Source organism: Nomascus leucogenys, chromosome X (assembly GCF_006542625.1).
Source record: "Nomascus leucogenys isolate Asia chromosome X, Asia_NLE_v1, whole genome shotgun sequence".
Classification (NCBI taxonomy): domain Eukaryota; kingdom Metazoa; phylum Chordata; class Mammalia; order Primates; family Hylobatidae; genus Nomascus; species Nomascus leucogenys.
Genome location: NC_044406.1, coordinates 46,946,491 through 46,970,097, shown reverse-complemented (window position 1 = coordinate 46,970,097; position 23,607 = coordinate 46,946,491). Strand labels below are relative to the sequence as shown.

The following is a 23,607-nucleotide window of genomic DNA, read 5'->3' as shown; positions in this document are numbered from 1 at the left end:
ATATGTAACCCCAAAATAATTAATTCTGCCCAGACTGCCAGGATAAACAAACAAAAAAATTAGAAGCTTACATATAAGAAGATATTTTTAAAACTATAGACATCAAAAAAGAAAAAAGAGCTTTAGACATGTTGTAGTATATCCTTAGAAGAGCCTTTTTTGAAATGTACAGTTATGGCTGGGCATGGTGGTTCATGCCTGCAATCCCAGCACTTTGGGTGGCCAAGGCGGGCGGATCACCTGAGGTCAAGGGTTCAAGACCAGCCTGGCCAACATGGCGAAACCTCGTCTCTACTAAAAATACAAAAATTAGCCAAGTTTGGTGGTACGTGCCTGTACTCCCAGCTACTCGGGAGGCTGAGGTACAAGAATCACTTGAACCTGGGAGGCGGAGGATGCAGTAAGCCAAGATCATGCCATTGCACTCCAGCCTGCATGACAGAGCAAGACTCCGTCTCAAAAAAAAAAAAAAAAAAAAAAAGAAATGTGCAATTATTACACTTATAACAAAGTAATAACTCCAGGAAAAAAAAAAAACATAAAAATTGGTATCATATTACATCAGCAGAGTCTGTTTAATATCTTTAATAATTATATCATTTCTAAAGCTTTCCACAAAAGGGTATTACAGTTTTTTAACTTATTGGAAACATATCTTAAAAAAAAAAAGTCAGCCTTAATACGCAAACTGTAATACAAATTTTAAATTATAGACACATACCATAAAACACAATGAAGAACATTTTATTTAAAGAAAAAGAGAACATTTCACTAAGCAATAAACCCAACATATTTCCTTTCTCTCCATATCTACATCCAATGGTGATATTTTATAGGCTAGTTTCTAAACAGATGCAAATTTTTACAAAGCGATGAAAGCCATATTTTGCTCAGGAATACTATGGTTCACATACCATATAGGTTGTTTTACAGCAGATACTAGTTTGCCAAGCTTCAGATGGCAAAACGCTAAGTTGTGAATTGAGTATTGTCCAGCTAGTTGTTTCTCCTTGACCTAGAGACTCTGGCAGTATGACTGTTGAGAGACTGCCTTATTGCTGCCACTTCTCTTCTCATGGTTGAATCCATTATGGGAGAATATTCATGTCCTTAAGATGCAAGTCCGAGCAAAAAGCCTCCCACAAATCCACTGGATATCACAATGTTCTGCTTGATAAATTCTGTTGCCTGAAACAAAGTTTAAACAAAAATACTCTTAATTATGCTACAACAGGGATGAACCTTGAAAACATTATGCAAAGTGAAATAAGGTAGACAAAAAAGAACAAATATTACATGATTCTGCTCATATGAGTAGTCAGAAAGCAGAATACAGATCATTAAGAGCTGGGGAGAGAGGGAAACTGAAAATTAGTGTTTAATGGGCACAGAGTTTGGGATGATGAAAAAGTTCTGGAAATAGACAGTGGTAATGATTGCAGAAAAATGTGAATATGCTTAATGCCACTGAACTGTATGCTTAAAAATGGTTAAACTGGTAAAATTTTTGTATAACTATTTTACCACAATAAAAGGATGCACAAAAAAAAATTCTTACTGAATCCAGAGCCAAGTAGCAGTTTCAGCTATTTTCTTCAATTCAGTAAATATTCAGCAAAAATTCCTGTGCACGTACTACTGCAGGTATCCAATAGCATGCAAGATCCCAGAAATGTCCCTGACTAATTGAAGGAGCCTACAGAACACAGTCATGCCCAGTAAGCTCCTTGGCTATTGAGATAATAAGTATATGGGCAGCAATAATCTCACAAGTAGAAAGAAATCTACCTGTAAGGTAGAGATGAATGGCACATCATCAAGTTATTAACACAGATTATTTAATAAATTGTCACAGCAGGCACAATGGTATTTATTAATAGTCCATTTAGCCAACAGAAAAAAAATGTACAGGATCAAAACCAAAACAAATTACTTTGGTAAAATGTTTAACCAGAATAAAATCATGAGGAAGCCATCAGACAAAGCCAGACTGTGGGATATTCTGCCTAGAGGCGTCAAAAATGTCAGTGCCATGAAAGATAGGGGAATAAAATTAACAGATGAAAGGACTGTTTAAGACTAAATGAGACTTCATAGACATGATAACCGAAAACAACATATAATTTTTTTGGGGGGGGGCGGGTAGGAACAGGGTCTCATTCTGTCAGCCAGGCTGGAGTGCAGTGGCACAATCATGTCTCACAGCCTCAAGCAATCCTCCCACCTCGGCCTCCCAAGTAGCTGAGACTACGGGTGCATGCCACCACGTTCTAATTTTTGTATTTTCTGTAGAGACAAGGTCTCTCTCTGTTACCCAGGCTGATCTCAAACTCCTAGGCTCAAGAGATCCTCCTGCCTCAGCCTCCCAAAGTGCTGGGATAACAGGAGTGAACTACTGTACCTGGCATATAATTCTTAATTGGGAAAAAAAAAAGCCATAAAAGATATTTTATAGAAAAATATTAATATGAACTGTATATTAGAAAATACTGGCTGGGTGTGGTGGCTCACACCTGTAATGCCCAGCACATTGGGAGGCTGAGGCAGGCAGACTGCTTGAGCCCAGGAGTTTGAGACCAGCCTGGCAACATGGCAAAACCTCATCTCTACAAAAATATAAAAATTAGCTGGGCATGCACCTGTAGTCCCAGCTACTTGAGAAGCTGAGGTGGGAGGATCACTTGAGCCCAGGTGCTCGAGGCTGCAGTGAGCTGTGATCACACCATTGCACTCCAGCCTGGGTGACAGAGCAAGACCCTGTCTCAAAAAAACAAACAAAGAAAGGAAATACTATTATCTCATGTTACTTTTTTTTTTTTTAATTAATAATGGCATTTGGCCAGGCACAGTGGCTCAGGCCCCTAATCCCAGCACTTCGGGAGACTGAGGTGGGTGGATCACGAGGTCAGGAGTTCGAGACCAGCCTGGCCAACATGGTGAAACCCTGTCTCTACTAAAGATACAAAAAATTAGCTGGGTGTGGTGGCGCGTGCCTGTAATTCCAGCTACTCGGGAAGCTGAGGCAGGAGAATCGCTTGAACCCAAGAGGCGGAGGTTGCAGTGAGCTAAGATTGCGCCACTGCACTCCAGCCTGGGCTACAGGGCGAGAACCCGTCTCAAAAAAGAAAAAAAAAAAAAAAAAGTTTCTGAAGTGGCAGGTCCCACATAGTAAAAAAATAAAAAAGGGGGGGCGTATTCATAGTTGTATAAGAGAATATCTGTACTCTTAGAAGATACGTACTGAAGTATTTAGGGATGAAAAGTTATGACATCTTAAATAGTTTGGAAGAAAAATTATCTGTGTGTGTCACTCACACACATAAAGTAAACACGGCAAATCATGAACAATTTGGTGAATAGATGAAGGGTATTGAGATATTCACTATATTTGTCTTTCAACTTTTTAACTGGTTTGAATTTTTCCAAACTAAAAAGTTGAGGGAGGTAAAAGGATAAAACAAAAACAAAGGCAAGGAAGTATTCAATTCCATTTTAAACAGAGTACAAAAGTAAAGGGTCAAATTACACCTGAAAACATTAATAAAATATATTAATCATATTAATAAAACATATATATTTTCAAACTATCCTCAAGAAAAAAAATGTGTACTTTTAAGTTTTACTACACCTGTACATGCTCATTTATAAAGGCAGAGGAAATATGTTGAAAAGAATGTTCTTAGTTTTTACAACAAGATCAAAGCGAGCTAGAGATAGGCAGGGGAATCTATGTTAACCACCAAAAAAAAAAATTAATGACTGATTTAAGCAGTGGTGTGATCTCAAATTTTACTTAACACTCTAGATATATAACCAAAAACACCATTTTTAAAAAAGACAGTAATCCCCCCGGTCACATTTTCTCCCATTAACCAAAAAAAGGAAAAAAAAAAAGTCAAAATTATATATCATCTTACTTCTTCAATTAAATTGTTGATTTCAGGTGCTGCGTTGTTCGCTCGTTTCTTAATCTGTCTTTTTGCTTTATTTACATCTTTTTCAACTCTCTTCCAGTCAATCTGCACATAGCCACTATGACTAGCAATCTGCAAAAAAAAATAATAAAAATTATCAATACTAAACCAACTAGGTTGCTGACTATAATAGCCAAGAATATATAAACACTTAAGAGTTCTAGTAACCTATAAAACTTATAGCTAAGAAATTGCTTTTTCTCCACTAGTTTATTCATTTAACAGACACTAGTGCCTACCCTGTGCTAAGTACTGAATAAGGGAGACATAAGCCCCTATCCTCAGAGAGCTTCAGGTCTGTTAGTGAAAACAGACATTAAGCATAAGTAAGTAACTAATTATTTAGATGTGATGAACAGTGTTTAGTACATGATGGGAAAATGATTCCAAAAACTGTCTTTTAACTATACTATCATTCTGTCACACCTTTTGGAATAGGGAATTAGTTAAAAAGATACAGAGATTATCTAGATTATATAGCTAATTTAAAAATACCCTTTAATTAAATAGATCTTTAATTATAAGGGATCATAAGCCAATCAGTTATTAGATCACTAAAGAAATTTAAGTAGCCTGGTAAGTATTTTAAATAGCTCTCTCTACTTAAATTAAGAATACTTTCTGGTAATTGCTTTTGAAAGTAGAATATAAAACAAACTGCACTCTACACAAGTTTCATGCCATAAATCCTTTTAATAAAACTATAGCTAAATGCCTATCATAAGAAAAATTATCATATGGTACTACTGAGAGACTGCAATATCTGAACAGGAACAACAGTGTGTTTGCAAGCCAGTCCAGTAACTCAGTGCCTCTAAATAATAAAATAGCCATATATACCATTATAAATCACTTCTGTCAAGCTTATGTTTTCTTTGTAATTTTTCAGTGCATCACTTTTTTTTTTGCCATTTGCACCCTGAATGAACACACTGACTTTTAGCCACACAGAAAATACTTTAAATAATAAAAATATCTGATTTTGCATAAACAGGCTGACTAGAAATCTTAGGTTCTATTTTGTCTGTGAATGACTCCATAGAAGAATTTGTTTATCTGCATTTCTTCTTGTATTTATTCATCCACTATCCCTTCAAACTCCAGCCTCAGCAAAACACTGGTGATCAAATCAAATGGCAAGTGAAGGCTTTTTCTGGTAGTATCTGATACAGCAATTTGAGTCACAGGCATTGGAGGTAATGATGAACCTTAGGAAAGGAGCCTTTTCTACATATAAATTGAAAAGACTTCTTACTGGCTTGCACTAAGTAATCAAAATAGTTGATTACTTGGAAGCTTTTGCAGAATTTTACTTTTTGCTGAATCTTAACATTTCTTCTTAATCCAAAGCTTGTGAGAAGTACAAAGATTTTATGTATGTATATGGCTTTATTTTTTGGTTAGAACAAAATTTTTTTGTTTGTTTTTTGAGACGGAGTCTCGCTCTGTCGCCCAGGCTGGAGTGCAGTGGTGCGATCTCCGCTCACCGCAAGCTCCGCCTCCCAGGTTTATGCCATTCTCCTGTCTCAGCCTCCCGAGTAGCTGGGACTACAGGCACCCGCCACCACGCCCGGCTGATTTTTTGTTTTTTAGTAGAGAAGGCGTTTCACCGTGTTAGCCAGGATGGTCTCGATCTCCCGACCTCGTGATCCACCCGCCTTGGCCTCCCAAAGTGCTGGGATTACAGGCGTGAGCCACCGCGCCCAGCAGAACAAAAATATTATCTATGCCACCACTCATCAGCAACTCCCAATTCAACTGACATTTTCAAGATTAACATTTTAAGTTACAAAGTTTTTTTTTAAAAAGCTAATCTTCATGCCATGAGTTAAATTGGTAGTGAAATTGAAAAAAAAAAAAAAAAAACAAAAAAAAAACCTTAACTATATTCCCTGGGTGAGACCCCTTATCCACCCCCCAATCCCCAGCAAATGAATAAAGGAAACCATTTTAATGAGACAGATTAAACAAATTCTCACAAACAGCATTCTATACACAAAATATTTTTACATAGCCATTTGTCACTGATAATTAGTAAACCCAGTGTTATCTGAGATAAAGATTTTTTATAGTTTAAAGAATCCTCTACGTTTTGGGGGAAAATGTCAAACAGTTGCAAGGAAAATGAAAAACCTTGAGATGCTAAAGATACTAACGCCTCTTTGGAAGACTTTCCTAACACCTCCAAGCAGACAGAGCATCTTCCCTCTGCTCTCTCAGCACTAAACACACCCTTCTAGCTCAGCACTGACCATATGGGCTGTGAATCTCTACATCCCTAGAGTCCCAACTAATGCCAGATGAGTGAGACATGGTAAATAAATGATAACAAAGACAATGAATAAAGACTAAATCTCAAAAGCTGTATTAACCAACCTGGCTCAAATAATGACTCTCAGCAACAAAATGGATGGGCTAGATTATCCCAAAGGACCCAACCTACCATGTCTACTAACGAGTGAATGATCTTTGATGCTGGAGTGATCTACCATCACTGAACAAATTCCCTTGAGAATCTGTTCCCTTGCAGGGAAAATGAAAAACCTTGAGATGCTAAAGATATTAATGCCTTAAAAAAGACAGAGAGAGAGAGAGATGAAGTCTCACTATGTTGCCCAGGCTGGTCTTGGACTCTTGGCCTCAAGCCATCCTCCTGCCTTGGTCTCCCAAAGTGCTGGGATTACAGTGAGCCACAGCACCCAGCTGAGAAGTACACTTCTGATCAAACCGAAGAATACCAGTCTAAACTGAGCACCCTGCTCCAGTACAGAGATGACCAAGGATAAGCAATCTGACCCAAGTGGGGTTCAGGTACAACCAACTTAACCAACCAGTACATGCAGGACCCAATTCAGTCTTGTCCACACAAAATTCATCTGCAACTACAAGGAAATGCAAGCCAACAGACTGGGGAGGGAATAGGGCAGTGATGACTGCTTTTTGAACATCTGACTTCCTGTAACACTAAAATATTTAACGGGATTACGTAAAGTACTTTCATTAGGATAAAAGCTTCCAAGTTAAAAAAAATAATAATAAAATAAAATAATTTCAGGCCGGGCTCCGTGGCTCACGCCTGTAATGTTAGCACTTTGGGAGGCAGAGGCAGGCAGATTACCTAATGCCAGGAGTTCAAGACCAGCCTGGACAACATGGTGAAACCCCATCTCTACTAAAAATACAAAAATTAGCCGGGTGTGGTGGCACGCGCCTGTAATCCCAGCTACTTGGAAGGCTGAGGCAAAAGAATCACTGGAACCCAGGAAGCAGAGACTACAGTGAGCCAGTATCACACCACTGCACTCCAGCCTGGGCGACACAGTGAGACACTAAAAATAATAATGACAGGGGCTAGGCATGGTGGCTCACCCCTGTACTCCCAGCACTTTGGGAGGCCAAGGTGGGCAGATCACTTGAGGCCAGGAGTTCGAGATCAGCCGTGCCAACATGGTGAAACTATGTCAGTGAAACTAAAAACACAAAAAACTAGCTGGGCGTGGTGGCTCACACCTGTAATCACAGCTACTCAGGAGGCTGAGTTACAAGAATCAGGAGGCGGTTCTTGAACCAAGGAGGTGGAGGCTGCAGTGAGCTGAGATCCCGCCACTGCATTCCAGCCTGGGTGACGGAGATTGTCTCAAAAATAAATAAATAAATAATAATGCCAGAGGCCAGGCTCGGTTGCTCACGCCTATAATCCCAACACTTTGGGAGGGTGAAGCAGGCAGACTGCTTGAGCCCAGGAGTTTGAGACCAGCCTGGGCTATATGGCAAAATTCTGTCTCTACAAAAAATACAAAAATTAGCCAGACATGGCGGCATGCACCTGTAGTCCCAGCTACTTGAGAGGCTGAAGTGGGAGGATCACTTGAGCCTCAGGAGTTCAAGGCTGCAGACCCATGGTCACGCCACTGCATCCAGCCTGGGCCAGAGAGTGAGACTGTTTCCAGAAAACACACACACACACACACACACACACACCAGGCTTTCAGATAAAGATTCATGTCGGCCAGAAAGCTCTGAACAGGTAGATGGGGCTTTTTGCTTGTGAACTTCACCATATGCTGATCTAACTGGGCTGTTTCACTGCGGGAAATTCTGCCCACCCCCAACTCCTTATCTTTAGATCATTTTTCTTGGACTGGTCAGATTTCCCAGAGAATGGAAAGCCCCATCCACACGTCCATATTGTTTAGAGCTTTCCATCAACTTTTAGTGCTCAATTCTTAAATATGAGCAGACAACCAAGGATCATCAGACATGGAGGAAGGCCTTTAACTGGTAAACTAGAAACCAAAATAAACAAGCAGGAAAAAGGTGGGGGAGGGGAAACAAAACACCTTAGACAAACAGGGACTTGGTAGGAAGAAGCTTAAAACACATACACACACACACAAGCTTGATCATTTATGTCCTCAGAGAGATTAAAAAAGATAATGCACAACTGAAAGAGCTCTTAATGGCCAAAGCTGGTAAAATTTGAGCAATAAAAGAGCATTAGATTATAAAACAAAGTATAAAATAAATATCCATGAGTCCATATTGATATAAATAAATGACTGAATAAATAAAAGAAGAGACAAACCTTCCAATAGACTATTTCTAAATAATTTATGTAGCTACTCTGCCTTCAGAAAGGTGGAGCATAATTACACTCCTGAAATGTGGGCTATAAACAGTGACTCCCTTCCAAAGAGTACAGTATGAGGCTGGGCACGGTGGCTCATGCCTGTAATCCCAGCACTTCGGGAGGCTGAGGAAGGCGGATCACTTGAGGCCAAGAGTTCAAGACCAGCCTGGCCAACATGGTGAAACCCCATCTCTACGGAAAATACAAAAATTAGCCAGACAGTGGTGTGTGCCTGTAATTGCAGCTACTCGGGAGGCTAAGGCACGAGAATCACTTGAACCTGGGAGACTGAGGCTGCCGTAAGCCAAGATCATGCCACTTGCACTCCAGCCTGGGCAACAGAGTGAAACTCTGTCTCAGAAAAAAAAAGAAAAAGAAACCCCAAGAGTACGGTATGAAAAGGGGGAAAAGTTGGCGGATCCTCTCATATGGGGATAGTGGGAATACTTTCTCGAAGGCTACTTGACAATCAAGAGGCTTAAACATATGTGTGTGTGTGTGTGTGTGTGTGTGTGTATGTGTATTTTTGAGACAGAGTTTCGCTTTTGTCACCCAGGCTGGCGTGCAATGGCGTGATCTCAGCTCACTGCAACCTCTGCCTCCCAGGTTCAAATGATGCTCCTGCCTCGGCCTCCCAACTAGCTGGGATTACAGGCACGCACCACCACGCCCGGCTAATTTTGTACTTTTAGTAGAGATGGGGTTTCACCTTGTTGGCCAGGCTTGTCTCGAACTCCTGACCTCAGGTGATCTGCCCGCCTCGGCCTCCCAAAGTGCTGGGATTACAGGCATGAGCCACCACGCCTGGCCTAAATATGTATATTTTTGCTTTGTCTTAGACAAGTGTGCAAAGATGTATATAAATGGCTAGTCACTGCAGAGTTGTTTGTAAAGCTGAAAAAATAAACTGCTAGATGAACATTCTGTGTAGATGCTAAGAATTGCTTGTAGGACAGACTATTTGGATCAACACTCTGAACCTGCAGTCTATTAAGGCAGTCACTTTCAACTAGCATCTGGTGATTTAAGGAAAACTATCAGTCTCTGCCACTTTCTAAGAACCTTCTATCTTCGAATTAGAGAAGACATTCAACTATACCATCTCTCACAAACCTTCTGGGTCTATAGACATGCAATTAAAATGGTTTCCAAGAATGTTAGTGCTCCAGTAATACGATGTGTTTCTAAAAGTCTTATTGAAGGGACTGTCTTCTAACCATTGCATTGGTTGAAACAATGGGTTGGGGGAGGACAAGTCACACATAATAAATACATCCCACCAATCTCTTAAAAAAAAAGTATCCAAGGCCGGGCGCGGTGGCTCACACCTGCAATTTCAGCACTTTGGGAGGCCGAGGTGGGCGGATCACCTGAGGTCAGGAGATCAAGACCATCCTGGCTAACACGATGAAACCCCGTCTCTACTAAAAATACAAAAATTAGCCAGGCGTGGCGGCGGGCGCCTGTAGTCCCAGCTACTCGGGAGGCTGAGGCAGGAGAATGGCGCGAACCCGGGAGGCGGAGCTTGCAGTGAGCTGAGATCGGGCCACTGCACTCCAGCCTAAGTGACAGAGTGAGACTCCGTCTCAAAAAAAAAAAGTATCCAAGTATTAGCCATTAAAAAATTTAAAAAAAGATACTGCTCATTGCATCCATGAAGGAAAAGCAAGAAACAGAATGCTAAAGTTACATTAAAAGAACAACGGCCGGGCATGGTGGCTCACATCTGTAATCCCAGCACTTTGGGAGGCCGAGGTGGGTGGATCGCTTGAGCTCAGGAGTTCAAGATCAGCCTGGCAACATAGCAAAACTCCATCTCTACTAAAAATACAAAAAATTAGCCAGGCATGGTGGCGCATGCTGTAGTCCCAGCTACTTGGGAGGCTGGGGTGAAGAAATCACCTGAGCCCAGGAGGTGGAGGCTGCAGCAAGCCAAGATCGCACCACTGCACTCCAGCCCGGGTGAACAGAGTGAGACTCTGTCTCAAAAACAAAAACAAAAACAACAACAACAAAAAAGTTGTTGAAGTTGAAGAAATCTCCCAGAAAATAGACCAAAAAGATGGAAGTGGAAATTGAAAAGATTATTAGTGTTCTACCAAATCTAAGAATGAAAAAAAAAATTATTAGGCCAAGCAGACAGTGGCTCAAGCCTGTAATCCCAACATTTAGGGAGGCCAAGGCAGGAGGATTGCTTGAGACCAGCCTGGGCAACATAGCAAGACCTCATCTCTATTTAAAAAAAATTAAAAATAAGTCTAAAACTGTAAAATAAATAAAGAAAGAAAAATTAGACAACTGGTCTAGGAGATCCATATAACTGGAACTACAGAAAAAAAGATGGGAAAATTAAAGAGCAGGATATCATTAACTAAATAAATATAAAGAAAATTTCCCCAAACTGAAAGGGCCCCTTGAGTTTCCAGCATAGTGGATGAAAATAGGCCCACAGTAAGGCACATCACTGGGAAAAATCAGAATACTGAGGACAAAAGAAAATCCTATAAGCATTTACTGAAAGGAAAAAAAAACCCCACACATGTAAACGTTCAGAAACTAGAATTACTTTAAACTTTTAACAGCAACACTGGAAGTCAGAAGACAATGGAGCAATATCTAAACCCAGCTATTAATAAATTATCAAACAAATGTGAGGATAAAATGAAGAAATTTTCAGACATGCAAAGTCTCAAAAACTATAGTTCCCATTCTCATTTTCTACGAAAGCCATTGGAGGATGCGTCCACCAAAACAAGAGAATACATCAAGACATAGGATAGGCCAGGTGCAGTGGCTCACGCCTGTAATCCCAACACTTTGGGAGGCCAAGGCGGGTGGAATGCTTGAGCCCAGGAGTTCGAGACCAGCCTGGGCAACATAGCAAGACCTCCCTATTATACAAAAACACAAAAATTAGCGGGCATGGTGGCACACGCCTGCTGTAGTCCCAGCTACTTGGGAGGCTGAGGCAGGAGGATCCCTTGAGCCCAGGAGGCAGAGTTTGTAGTGAGTGAGACTGCACCACTGCACTCTAGCCTGGGCAACAGAGCAAGACTGTCTCAAAAAACAAACAAACAAAAGACATAACATACAGGAAACAACCCAAAACAAAAAGGGAATATCCAGAAGGTATTGAAGAGAGATTCCAGGGTGAGGGCTGTATACCAGGCCTAGAAAGCAAACAGGACAAATGACTCTGGGACCAAGTTTGCCCAGACGGTTAATCTGATGAACTATTTGATACATACGACAATGAAAGGTGATTTACACAACTAGTAGGTGTCTAAAGAAATAATCCTGGGCCAGATGCGGTGGCTCACACCTGTAAACCCAGCACTTTGGGAGGCTGAGGCAGGCAGATCACGAGGTCAGGAGATCGAGGCCATCCTGGCTAACACGGCAAAACCCTGTCTCTACTAAAAAAATACAAAAAAGTTAGCTGGGCGTGGTGGTGGGTGCCTGTTGTCCCAGCTACTTGGGAGGCTGAGGCAGGAGAGTGGTGTGAACCCAGGAGGCGGAGCTTGCAGTGAGCTGAGATCGCGCCACTGCACTCCAGCCTGGGTGACAGAGGAAGACTCCGTCTCAAAAAAAAAAAAAAGAAAGAAAGAAAGAATCCTGGCCAGGTGCGGTGGCTCACGCCTGTAATCCCAGCACTTTGGGAGGCCAAGGCGGGTGGATTGCCTGAGGTCAGGAGTTCGAGACCAGCCTGGCCAACATGGTGAAACCCCATCTCTACTAAAAATACAAAAATTAGCCGGGTGTGGTGGCAGGTGCCTGTAATCCCAGGTACTTGGGAGGCTGTGGCAAGAGAATCGCTTGAACCCAGGAGGCAGAGGTTGCAGTGAGCTGAGATCACGCCATTGCACTCCAGCCTGGGCAACAAGAGCGAAACTCTGTCTAAAAAAAAAAAGAAAGAAAAAAAGAAATAATCCCGGCCGCACACGGTGGCTCACGCCTGTAATCCCAGCACTTTGGGAGGCCGAGACGGGTGGATCAATAGGTCAAGAGTTCTAGACCAGCCTGGCCAAGATGATGAAACCCCGTCTCTACTAAAAATACAAAAATTAGCCAGGTGCGGTGGCAGGCACCTGTAATCCCAGCTACTTGGGAGGCTGAGGCAGGAAAATCACTTGAACCCGGGAGGCGGAGGTTGCAGTGAGCCAAGATTGCGCCACTGCACTCCAGCCTGGGCGACAGAGCAAGACTCTGTCTCAAAAAAAAAAAAAAAAAATCCCAAACTCCCTAGTAGAAATAATGGCCAAAACCTTCCCAAACATGATTAAAGACATAAATTCACAGGTTCAAGAAGTTCAGTGAACTCCAAGTAATCAATCTCAGTGAACTCCATATAATGAATGATCTAACACAATTATGAAAAAAGGGAAGTAACTACACTCAGATGATTGAGGGAGAGGGAAGAAAGCATTCAGGTATGTGAGATTTGGGGGAGAAGTGTAGGGAAAACAAAACAGGTCAATAAATGACAGCTAAATTTTCCTATTCCATAATGGGAAGCCAATAGTTCACACCTAAAACTGAAAGATCAAGAAATGTCCAATTAACTTGTTTAGGGAAAAAGAGATAACTACCTTAAGAATCAGTTAAGAGTTCAAACTGGATGTCTCAAGGGATGGAAAAATGGGGGTAGTGAGAGAGGTGGAGGATTATTCTAATCTGTAACAAGCCTTGCACAAGTACTTGGCCCTTTGAATTATAAGCACGTATAACTGCAAAAAATTAAAACGAAGAGACTGTGTACTTTAAGATGGCAGTGTAATAAATATCTATTGGAAAACACTTAATATTGTTACTAGAAAAGCTTTAAGTTCTAAATAAACTAATATTTACCTTTAAATATAAGAAAGGTCACAAAAATATGAAAGTGGGCCTAATGAATATTAGGCAATTAGCCTAAAAGCCATTTGTTACTTTATTTCCCTTTTCACTTTCCTTCTACTGAGTTTTCAAGGTTAGTCATATTTGTGGGAAAAACTGGTTTGATGCAGATAGGTCCTATGTTGTTCTGCCTTAAAAACTTCAAAGACTATGTGGACTAAATGCGGAAAAGTGGGAGGTGGCAATGACAAAATGTGGATTTGAATGGTGCATATTGAGTGAACTGAAATGGACTTTTGAAAAACTGACATGCAGAGTGGATTAAAATATACACATCTCTCCATTCTGTGAACATTTTAGGAAATTCTGCTTCAGTCCAGTACCCTTTTACACTAACAGAAATGACAACTGAGTCTTCAAAATAGCTATGGAATAAAATATGCTCTTGATTCCATATAAAACCAAGTCAAAATCAGCTTAAGTAAAATTATCATCTGTACTAATGCTGGCATATTCATCCAAAGAACTAAATTTAGGTATTAATCATGTTTTTTTTTTACCTTTTACCACAAGTAATAAGCAATTAATCCTAATAATGTCACCAAGAGAAAGAAAACATATATATTTTTAAAAGGCTGTTTAGTGAACAACTCAAAATCTGTGCTTCATACATACAAATACAGTCCCCTTGTACTACAACTACACTAGTTATTACATGATCGATGGCTTAGGTGCTGAATTCAGATTTCGGTGGCCACGAACATCAATCATTTTTAAAATCTAGTACAACTGACAGTTCTCTGTATCTTTAAAAGTGCTGCTCACATTCATTTGTAGAGATTTTCAATTTTTGGATTTACTATATTTTATCTTCAAGGAATGATATTTTTGAAAAAATATATGCCAAACAGACATGAATGCCAGATAATGCCCTGATAAACATCCTCTAATGGCAAAGCATTTTTAGATCTTATACATATAAGAATATGAACAAAACTGAAACTTCAAATCTGCCTCAGATATAAGATTATGGATTTTTGTTTTGTTTTGTTTTGTTTTGTTTTTTTTGGAGACAGAGTTTCGCTCTTGTTGCCCAGGCGGGGGTGCAATGGCATGATCTCGGCTCACTGCAACCTCCGCTTCCTGGGTTCAAGCGATTCTCCTGCCTCAGCCTCCCAAGTAGCTGGGACTACAGGCGTGCACCACCATGCCAGCTAATTTTTGCATTTTCAGTAGAGACGGGATTTCACCATGTTGGCCAGGCTGGTCTTGAACATCTGACCTCAAGGGATTTGCCTGCCTCTGCCTCCCAAAGTGCTGGGATTACAGGCGTGAGCCAACGCGCCCGGCAATGGCTGTCTTTTTAATAGCTGGGATCAATCTATGCTTAATAACTCAGAAGTATTTAAATTGTTATCTTTCAAGACAAAAGTCAGCTTCCAAAACTCATTGTAGCTCTTCCACAAACTGATGCCTAAAAGAAAAATTCCACCTTCTATGAAAACAAAGGCAAGTGCTTAAAGCTCTGACATACCTGAAGAAGAAGAAAGCCACCACCTACTGCAGTTGCTGCAAGTTTTCCAACTTTCTGGAACAGAAATCCTGCACACCTTTAATCAAAGAAATAACAAAAGATGAAAACAATCAATTATGTACTAAACCCTCTCCCTCTTCTACTTTTCATTGCTTTCCTAATAAAATCTTATGTTTTTGCATTTCTTTTGATCACATCCCTTACCTGCTCAGAAACCCCTTAGTTATACAGGCTAGTCAAAAATGCACAATCTATAATGTCTGAAATTTGCTTCAAAATAAGGGACGGAGAGAAGAGGAGCGGAATTTATAGAAAAAAAAAGAGCAGCTACTAAAATAACGACAAGTACTCGGGTTCATTATACTCCTCCTACATTTGTATAAGCTGAAACCTCCCGTAATAAAAGTGATGTTTTGCTTAATACAGTCAAGATGGTCCATACACCTGGTTGACCCCCACCTTCGGCTCCAACCCCATTAACCTCCAAATAGGTCATCACCTTTGCTCAAGCTATTAATCTCCCTGCTTCTAGGGGTTTCTGCCTAGCTCTACCTATCTAAAGCGTTCTTACCCTTTCAGGTCCAGCTGTTGTTCCACTCAATGACTATACTCCAGCCCACATTTCTAAAGGCCTCTTTATCTGTATCTACCTATTTTTATATTAAACGTTTTTGTGTCTCATCTACCCTGTGTGTCAGCTCATACTTCTTTTGTGATTAATTCGCTCCTTCAGTGAGCTCACATTCCCTTCAGCATTCCAGATCCACACTGTGCAAATGAATCCTATATTTCTAACTCTAGCCTTCTGCACTGGGTTGAATGGTGTCCCCCCAAAATTCACATCCTTCCCAAAACCCCTAAATGTGACCTTATTTGAAAACAGAGCCACTGCAGATGTAATGAATTCAGATGAGATCATACTGGACAGGGTGGGCCTTTAATCCGATAAGGATGCACACAGAGGGAAGACGACATGTGAGGACAACAGAGGCAGAGATTAGAGTAATACGTCTACAAGCCAAGGAATGACAAGGATTGCTTGAGGCCGGGCGTGGTGGCTCACGCCTGTAATCCCAGCACTTTGGGAGGCCGAGGCGGGCGGATCACGAGGTCAGGAGATCGAGACCATCCTGGCTAACATGGTGAAACCCCGTCTCTACTAAAAATACAAAAAAAAAAAATTAGCCGGGCGTGGTGGCGGGCGCCTGTAGTCCCAGCTACTCGGGAGGCTGAGGCAGGAGAATGGCGTGAACCCAGGAGGCGGAGCTTGCAGTGAGATCACGCCATTGCACTCCAGGCTGGGTGACAGAGCAAGACTCTGTCTCAAAAAAATAAATAAATAAATAAAAACAAAAAAAAAAACCAAAAAAAGACAAAGACAAGGATTGCTGGCAACCACCAGAAGCTAGCAGAGAAACATAAAACAGATTTCTCCCTGAGCCTCCAAGAAGGAACAAACCCTGCTGACATCCTGATTTCAGACTTCTAGCCTCCAGAACTGTGAGAGAATAAATTTCTGTTGTTATTTAATTTAATTTAATTTATTTATTTTTTAGATGGAGCTCGCTCTGTCACCCAGGTTGGAGTGCACTGGTGCCATCTCAGCCCACTGCAACCTCCGCCTCCCAGGTTCAAGCAATTCTCCTGCCTCAGCCTCCCGAATAGCTGGGATTACAGGTGCCCGCCACCACACCCAGCTAATTGTTGTATTTTTAGTAGAGACGGGGTTTCACAATGTTGGCCAGGCTGGTCTTGAACTCCTGACCTCTGGTGATCCACCCGCCTCGGCCTCCCAAAGTGCTGGGATTACAAGTGTAAGCCACCACAACTCGCCTCCACAGTTCTATATATTTTATCTCCAAAACATTATTTGACTGTCTTCTCCTTTCTATTCTCAAGGTCATCATTACCTTGCTTCCAGAACACTCTTAAGGGCCCTCTAACTGGTCTTGACACCTCCCATCTCTCCTAGCAATCACCCATCCTGATAATAGTTTTAATTTTTTGTCATGGGCTGGGCGCGGTGGCTCACACCTGTAATCCCAGCACTTTCTGAGGCTGAGGCGGGCGGATCACGAGGTCAGGAGTTCAAGACCAGCCTGGCCAACATGGTGAAACGCGGTCTCTACTAAAAATACAAAAATTAGCCAGGCGTGGTGGCACGTGCCTGTAATCCCAGGTACTCGGGAGGCTGGGGCAGAAGAATCGCTTGAATCCAGGAGGCGGAGGTTGCAGTGAGCCGAGATTGTGCCACTGCACTCCAGCCTGAGCAACAGGGCAAGACTCCATCTCAAAAAAAAAAAAAAAAAAATTTGTCATGATCAAAAGCCTACAGCTACTTACAGCTAAATAAAATCTCCTCAGCCTCCTATTCATGTCTTGAATTGGTCTAAATTGCTAACTTGTTAGGTTAGTGCCTATTAACTTCCTCCTTAATATACACCACAGTATCACATCAGTTTTACATCCTAAGAAAACTGCAAAAATTTACTACACTGAATAACGTCATTGCAACAGATCACCTGTATAATTATTAGAGTTCTATTATACAGCTCCTGGACCAACACCTGGCTATAATCTAAATGTGTAGATAGATAGATAGATAGATATATATATATACTGTCAGCCCTCTCTAGGTTTCACATCCACAGTTCAACCAATTGGGGCACAAAAACTTAAAAAAATAAAAATAAAAAATAACATACACAAAAAATTTCGTGTAGCAACTATTTACATAGCATTTACATTGTATTAGGTGTTATAAGTAATTAGGAGATGATTTAAAGTATATGAGAGTGTATGTACGTTATAAGCAAATACTACACCTTTTTTTTTTTTTTTGAGATGGAGTTTCACTCTTGTTGCTCAGGCTGAAGTCCAGTGGTGCAGTCTCGGCTCACTGCAACCTCCACCTCCCAGGTTCAAGAGATTCTCCTGCCTCAGCCTCCCGAGTAGCTGAGATTACAGGTGCATTGTCACCACACCAGGCTAATTTTTGTATTTTTAGTAGAGACGGCGTTTCACCATGTTGGCCAGGCTGGTCTTGAACTCCTGACCTCAAGTGATCCACCCACCTTGGCCTCCCAAAGTGCTGGGATTACAGGCATGAGCTACCGCACCTGGCCTCCACGGTTCTATATACTTTATCTCCAAAATGTTATTTGACTGTCTTCTCCTTTCCATTCTCAAGGTCATCCATCGTTACCTTGCTTCCAGAACACTTTAAGGGCCCTCTAACTGGTCTTGACACCTCCCATCTCTCCTAGCAATCACCCATCCTAATGGTTTTAATTTTTTGTCATGATCAAAAGCCTACAGCTACCTACAGCTAAATAAAATCTCCTCAGCCTCCTATACGTGTCTTGAATTGGTCTAAATTGCTAACTTGTTAGGTTAGTGCCTATTAACTGTTCCTCCTTAATATACACCATAATATCACATCAGTTTTACATCCTAAGAAAATTGCAAAAATTTACTACACTGAATATAGTCATTGCAACAAATCGCCTGTATAATTATTAGTTCTATTATACAGCTCCTGGACCAACACCTGGCTATAATCCAAATGTGTGTGTGTGTGTGTATGTATATATACATATGTGTGTATGTATATATACATATGTGTGTATATATGTATATATACGTGTGTATATATACGCATATATGTATATATACGTGTGTATATATACGTATATATGTATATATACGTATATATACGTGTGTATATATACGTATATATGTATATATACGTATATATACGTGTGTATATACGTATATATACGTGTGTATATATACATAAACATGTATATATACGTATGTATATATACATATATATATGTATATATGTCAGCAACAAAGGCTCAGAAAAGGGAACAGAAAAGGCAGGCAGCAGCCACAGCGTCCCTTGGACTGTGCTCCACAAGCATGTGTATCCATTGCTTGATGGCATCAGTCACTAAAATGAACCTATCTCCTGCTGCTCTGTCTCTAGGCTTTCCGAGCAACTTCTGCCAATGATGGGACTTCATCTACAAGGAGTCTGGTCTCCAAGGAGAAACAATGAAATGACTTGATAATTCTATTCTCAATTATTTTTGAGTCTGTTTTAAGACTGGGCTTTAGGCCCTGACTGACATTAACCAATCACCCATGGCACCAAATTGTGAGCTTATTTAAGCAGAGAGCCATACCCTGAATTACAGGGCTAGAGAAACTATCAGCCTGTGGAGAATCATCTGAATGACCAGGCCCTGACAGGCATCTCTCTTCTAATTGCAGGCTTTTTTCCTGCAGCAGCATTAGTAAGTACATATCACGAATAAATGCCGCACCTCTGCACCACAGAATCTTCACAATGAGTATTTCTATCATAAAATGCCATTTGCAAAAAGGCATAGAGGAGTGTGTCATTATTCCAAGGTGCATATAAAACACAAATCAAAAAACTCATCGTTATACTTATCAAGTGGAAACATGTACATATTTCAATTAAATCTATGTAAGATGAATTTAAATAAGAATCTAAGAAAAAATGCTTATGCACAAGTTAAGTACCCTCACTAACTCCAAAATTTCTCTACAGTCACGACCATTTTCAAAATAGTCAAATTTGTTTCTGCTCCTTGTTATCTGGCTAGTCTTTTCATTATAAGAACAGAATTAGATCCACAGTAGCCATTGTGTTATCCCATGGTCTGAAATGTTAACTGGTCAGGTTGATGGTTATTAACTACTTCTTAATGGACTCCACAATATTACCAAGTAAGCAATCAGACCTTTAAACACAGAACTAACGTTCTACAGCTCTTTTTCAAAGAGTTATCATAATTTGAACAAGCCCACAAAAAACAGAATCATCTGTATCATCACCAATAATTCATACTGAGCATTTTACACTGCTCTGTACAGGGCTGACAATACTAGAGGCCAGTTCTACCGTGGGAGTTTCTTAGGTTTTTTCAGTAGTTAGCACTGAATGAAATGTAAAAATTTACATATAATTAACTCATATATTTCTTCCTATCTACTATCACTGAATCAGATCCACGACATTTACTGAACATGAGAATGGAGAAATTATATAAAGAATCAAAAGAAGGATGAGGAGGGAGGAGAGGAACAGTGGTGGGCACGGGGGAGGGGATCGCCAAAACCCAACAGGGAGCCTGGGAATGTAGATTACATCAATTTTAACTCAGAGAAAAGCCTCTTCTGGAATTAACAGTGTAGACCCACTGCATGTGCACGGTGATTCTTGCCCATGTATGAAAGGACAGCAGTGTCAGGCCCCCAAATTAAATTTAATGAAAAAAGACGTTGTTCTCACCAGCCAGTAACGCCACCCATTAGAATCTGGGTAGCTACTGAGTATTTTTCTACCATAGGTCCCGAACTGTGGCCAAACACTCGATTCCACCACTGGTGTCTTCTTGCATACTCAGTTAAATCCAACACTTCATAAAAGTCGTCATCACTTTCATATTCTTCAAAATAGCAAAATGCAAAAAATAAATGTAGAGTCAATCAAAAGTCAGAAATGTCCTATACATCTTTTTAAAAATCTGTTACAACTCATTACTTCTGGCCTACAGCTAAAAAGGCCCACATAGAAACTACTGACTTTATTTAACTCAATTCTTGAGACCAGGGCCTCAAGAGTAAAGGACCCTGCAACAATGACCCCTATCTGCTTTCCCAAAGGCCCAGGGACCAGCCTGGGGTCACGAAGCCAGGGCCAACTCAGAATGACACAGTAGTGAGGGGTCACCCCCACCTCCAAACCTTAGTAGGGTCAAGGTCAGAGCAGGGTCCATTTTCATCAGTGGGAGGAATGGGGGTGGGGAGGGGTCCTCCTGAGAGAACTAGTCTGGAGCCCAGCGAAATCACTTGAGTCTAGACGTTTAAAAAAAGAAAATAATAATACGGCCGGGCGCGGTGGCTCACGCTTGTAATCCCAGCACTTTGGGAGGCCGAGGCGGGCGGATCACGAGGTCAGGAGATCGAGACCACGGTGAAACCCCGTCTCTACTAAAAATACAAAAAATTAGCTGGGCGTGGTGGCGGGCGCCTGTAGTCCCAGCTACTCGGAGAGGCTGAGGCAGGAGAATGGCGTGAACCCGCGAAGCGGAGCTTGCAGTGAGCCGAGATTGCGCCACTGCACTCCAGCCTGGGCGACAGAGCGAGACTCCGTCTCAAAAAAAAAAAAAAAGAATAATACATTTGAAGATGGAGATGAAGGGCCGGAGGTGAAGGTAAGGCAGGAGGCAGGGGGTGGGGGTGGCTGTGCTGGGGGTGGGGGTGGCTCTCCGCTTGAGTTCCGCAGAGAGGGGAGGAAAAAGTCTAGCTCGGAGGGGGTGCTCGAAGGGGCTGCCTTAAAAAAAAAAATAGAGCTTGAAGAATCCTAGGGCAGGAGAAGGAAGAGGTGCCATAGGAGCAAGGTCGAGAGCTGTGAGCCGCGTCCCAGATACCACTTCAGGCCCTGGCCGCTCACCTTGGGGAGGGGGATTCCGGGTCGCCATGATACCGCCAGCGGCCAATTCTGGAGTGGTCCCCACCCGCCCTCCTCTCCCTGGTACTTAAAGGGCCGCTCTAGGCCAGGATGGAAGTCTATGGTCTCTTTTTTCCTCCTCCTCCTACTCCAGGCGCGTAGTCCTGTCTCCGCCCCCTTCTCTCAGCGCAGGCCCTTCTGCCTTCTGCGCAGGCGCGAAACTCCGGAATGTGGGGAGGGCCGGGCCGATCATAGCCCCGCGAGAGCGTAGGGGACTTGTAGTCCGTTGCCTTCCGCAACTAGGAAGGGGGAGGGACCGCCCCTCCTAGAATTTCCGTAACTTGAATTTGATTATTTTGTTTTAAAAGAGCCTTAAAGACTGAAGGAATGGGATGAAGGGTGCCACATGGTGGTACAAAGGGAAAACCAGCTGGGTATTGACAAAGACTCTCTCCTTGACCAAACTTTAGTCAGGAGGCTCCTCTGAGCTGCTTTTGACTGGGTCTCCTCCTTGGGTCGTCTTTGACCTGCCTAGTCCATTTGTGGTAAGAATGCAGTTAAGTCAATTTAGTAAGAACTCCCCCACCCTTAATATCGAATCACCCTCAATATCCGATCAAATTCCTCAACCCCACTCTTGATATCTGATCACTCTGCCACCAGCAAAAATCCTGTTAAATTGGCTTTAGTAAGAATACCCCTACCCTTCATGTCTACTCTTGGTAATCTTCCACCCATTGATCCATTCACTCTGATCATTTACTATAAATTCCCTGCTGTATTCAGAGTTGAGACCCATCACTCATCCCTATTGCCATAGTCTTTGTCTTTCGAGAAAGGATATTGCTCTGTCACCAGGCTGGAGTGCAGTGGCGCTATCATGGCTCACTGCAGCCTCAAACTCCTGGGCCCAAGAAATCGGCCCACCTCAGCCTCCAGAGTACCCAGGACTCCAGGCGTGCATCACCACTCCTGGCTAATTTATTTTCATTTTTTGTGGAGAGTAGGTCTCCCTGTGTTGCCTAGGCTGCTCTTGAACTTCTAGGCTCAAGCAGTCTTCCTGCCTCTGCCTCCCAAAGTGCTGGGATTACAGATGTGAGCCACCATGCCAGGCTGTATTGCAATAGTTATGACACCTATTGCAGTAGTCATGAACAAAGTCTTCCTTACCATTTTAAGAAGTGTCCCTAGGTGGGCGCGGTGGCTCACGCTTATAATCCCAGCACTTTGGGAGGCCGAGGCGGGCGGATCACGAGATTAGGAGATCGAGACCACGGTGAAACCCCGTCTCTACTAAAAAAAATACAAAAAATTAGCCGGGCGTGGTGGCGGGCGCCTGTAGTCCCAGCTACTCGGAGAGGCTGAGGCAGGAGAATGGCATGAACCCGGGAGGCGGAGCTTGCAGTGAGCTGAGATTGCGCCACTGCACTCCAGCCTGGGCGACAGAGCAAGACTCTGTCTCAAAAAAAAAAAAAAAAAGAAGTGTCCCATAATTTATTTGTCAGGCCCATCACTTGCATACTGTCAGAATAATTTTTTAACAGTATTTTGAACACTCTACCAGAATTCAAATGCTTGAGGAAAAAGGCTTGTAAAAGATAAAAGAAACCCTGTTTCAAGCCATACTTTTCTAAGGGTGCAAGCGCTCACAAAGGGACCACAAGTTTTCTAATGCCCTGCTGCTAGAAATTGGAATCTGTTTACCTGCTCTCTCTCTTGAGTTCCTACCAGGAATCCAAAGGAGGTAAAGAAAGGCCTAGAAACCTCGTAATTCCTGACCTGGCAAGAGGGCATAATTTTTTAGTGTCATTCTTTTGTTTTTTTGAGGTGGAATCTCGCTCTGTCGCCAAGGCTGGAGTGCAATGGCACAATCTCGGCTCACTGCAACCTCCACCTCCTGAATTCAAGTGATTCTCCTGCCTCAGCCTCCCAACATCCCAAGGAGCTGGGATTACAGGCACGTGCCACCATGCCCTGCTAATTTTTGTATTTTTAGTAGAGACGGGGTTTCACCATGTTGCCCAGGCTGGTCTCGAACTCCTGATCTCAGTGATCCACCCGCCTGGGCCTCCCAAAGTGCTGGGATTACGGGGGTGAGCCACCGTACCCGGCCAGCATCATTCTTATTATTTAAATCTGACAGAGG

At 42.1% G+C, this 23,607-nt stretch overlaps 1 protein-coding gene and 1 pseudogene across 1 annotated transcript; one reads left to right on the top strand and one right to left on the bottom strand.

Annotated features, from left to right (window-relative positions):
• Positions 1-551: 551 nt before the first annotated feature.
• Positions 552-21,661, bottom strand: FUNDC1 (FUN14 domain containing 1). Its single transcript, XM_003271023.2, has 5 exons — positions 21,465-21,661; positions 20,301-20,457; positions 14,975-15,050; positions 3,918-4,046; positions 552-1,188 (listed from the first exon to the last, which is right to left on the bottom strand). Exons 1-5 carry the CDS (start codon positions 21,490-21,492, stop codon positions 1,111-1,113), a joined length of 468 nt encoding a protein of 155 aa, XP_003271071.1. The 5' UTR covers positions 21,493-21,661; the 3' UTR covers positions 552-1,110.
• LOC101178908 overlaps positions 21,491-23,607 on the top strand; it is a 94,367-nt pseudogene continuing 92,250 nt past the window's right edge.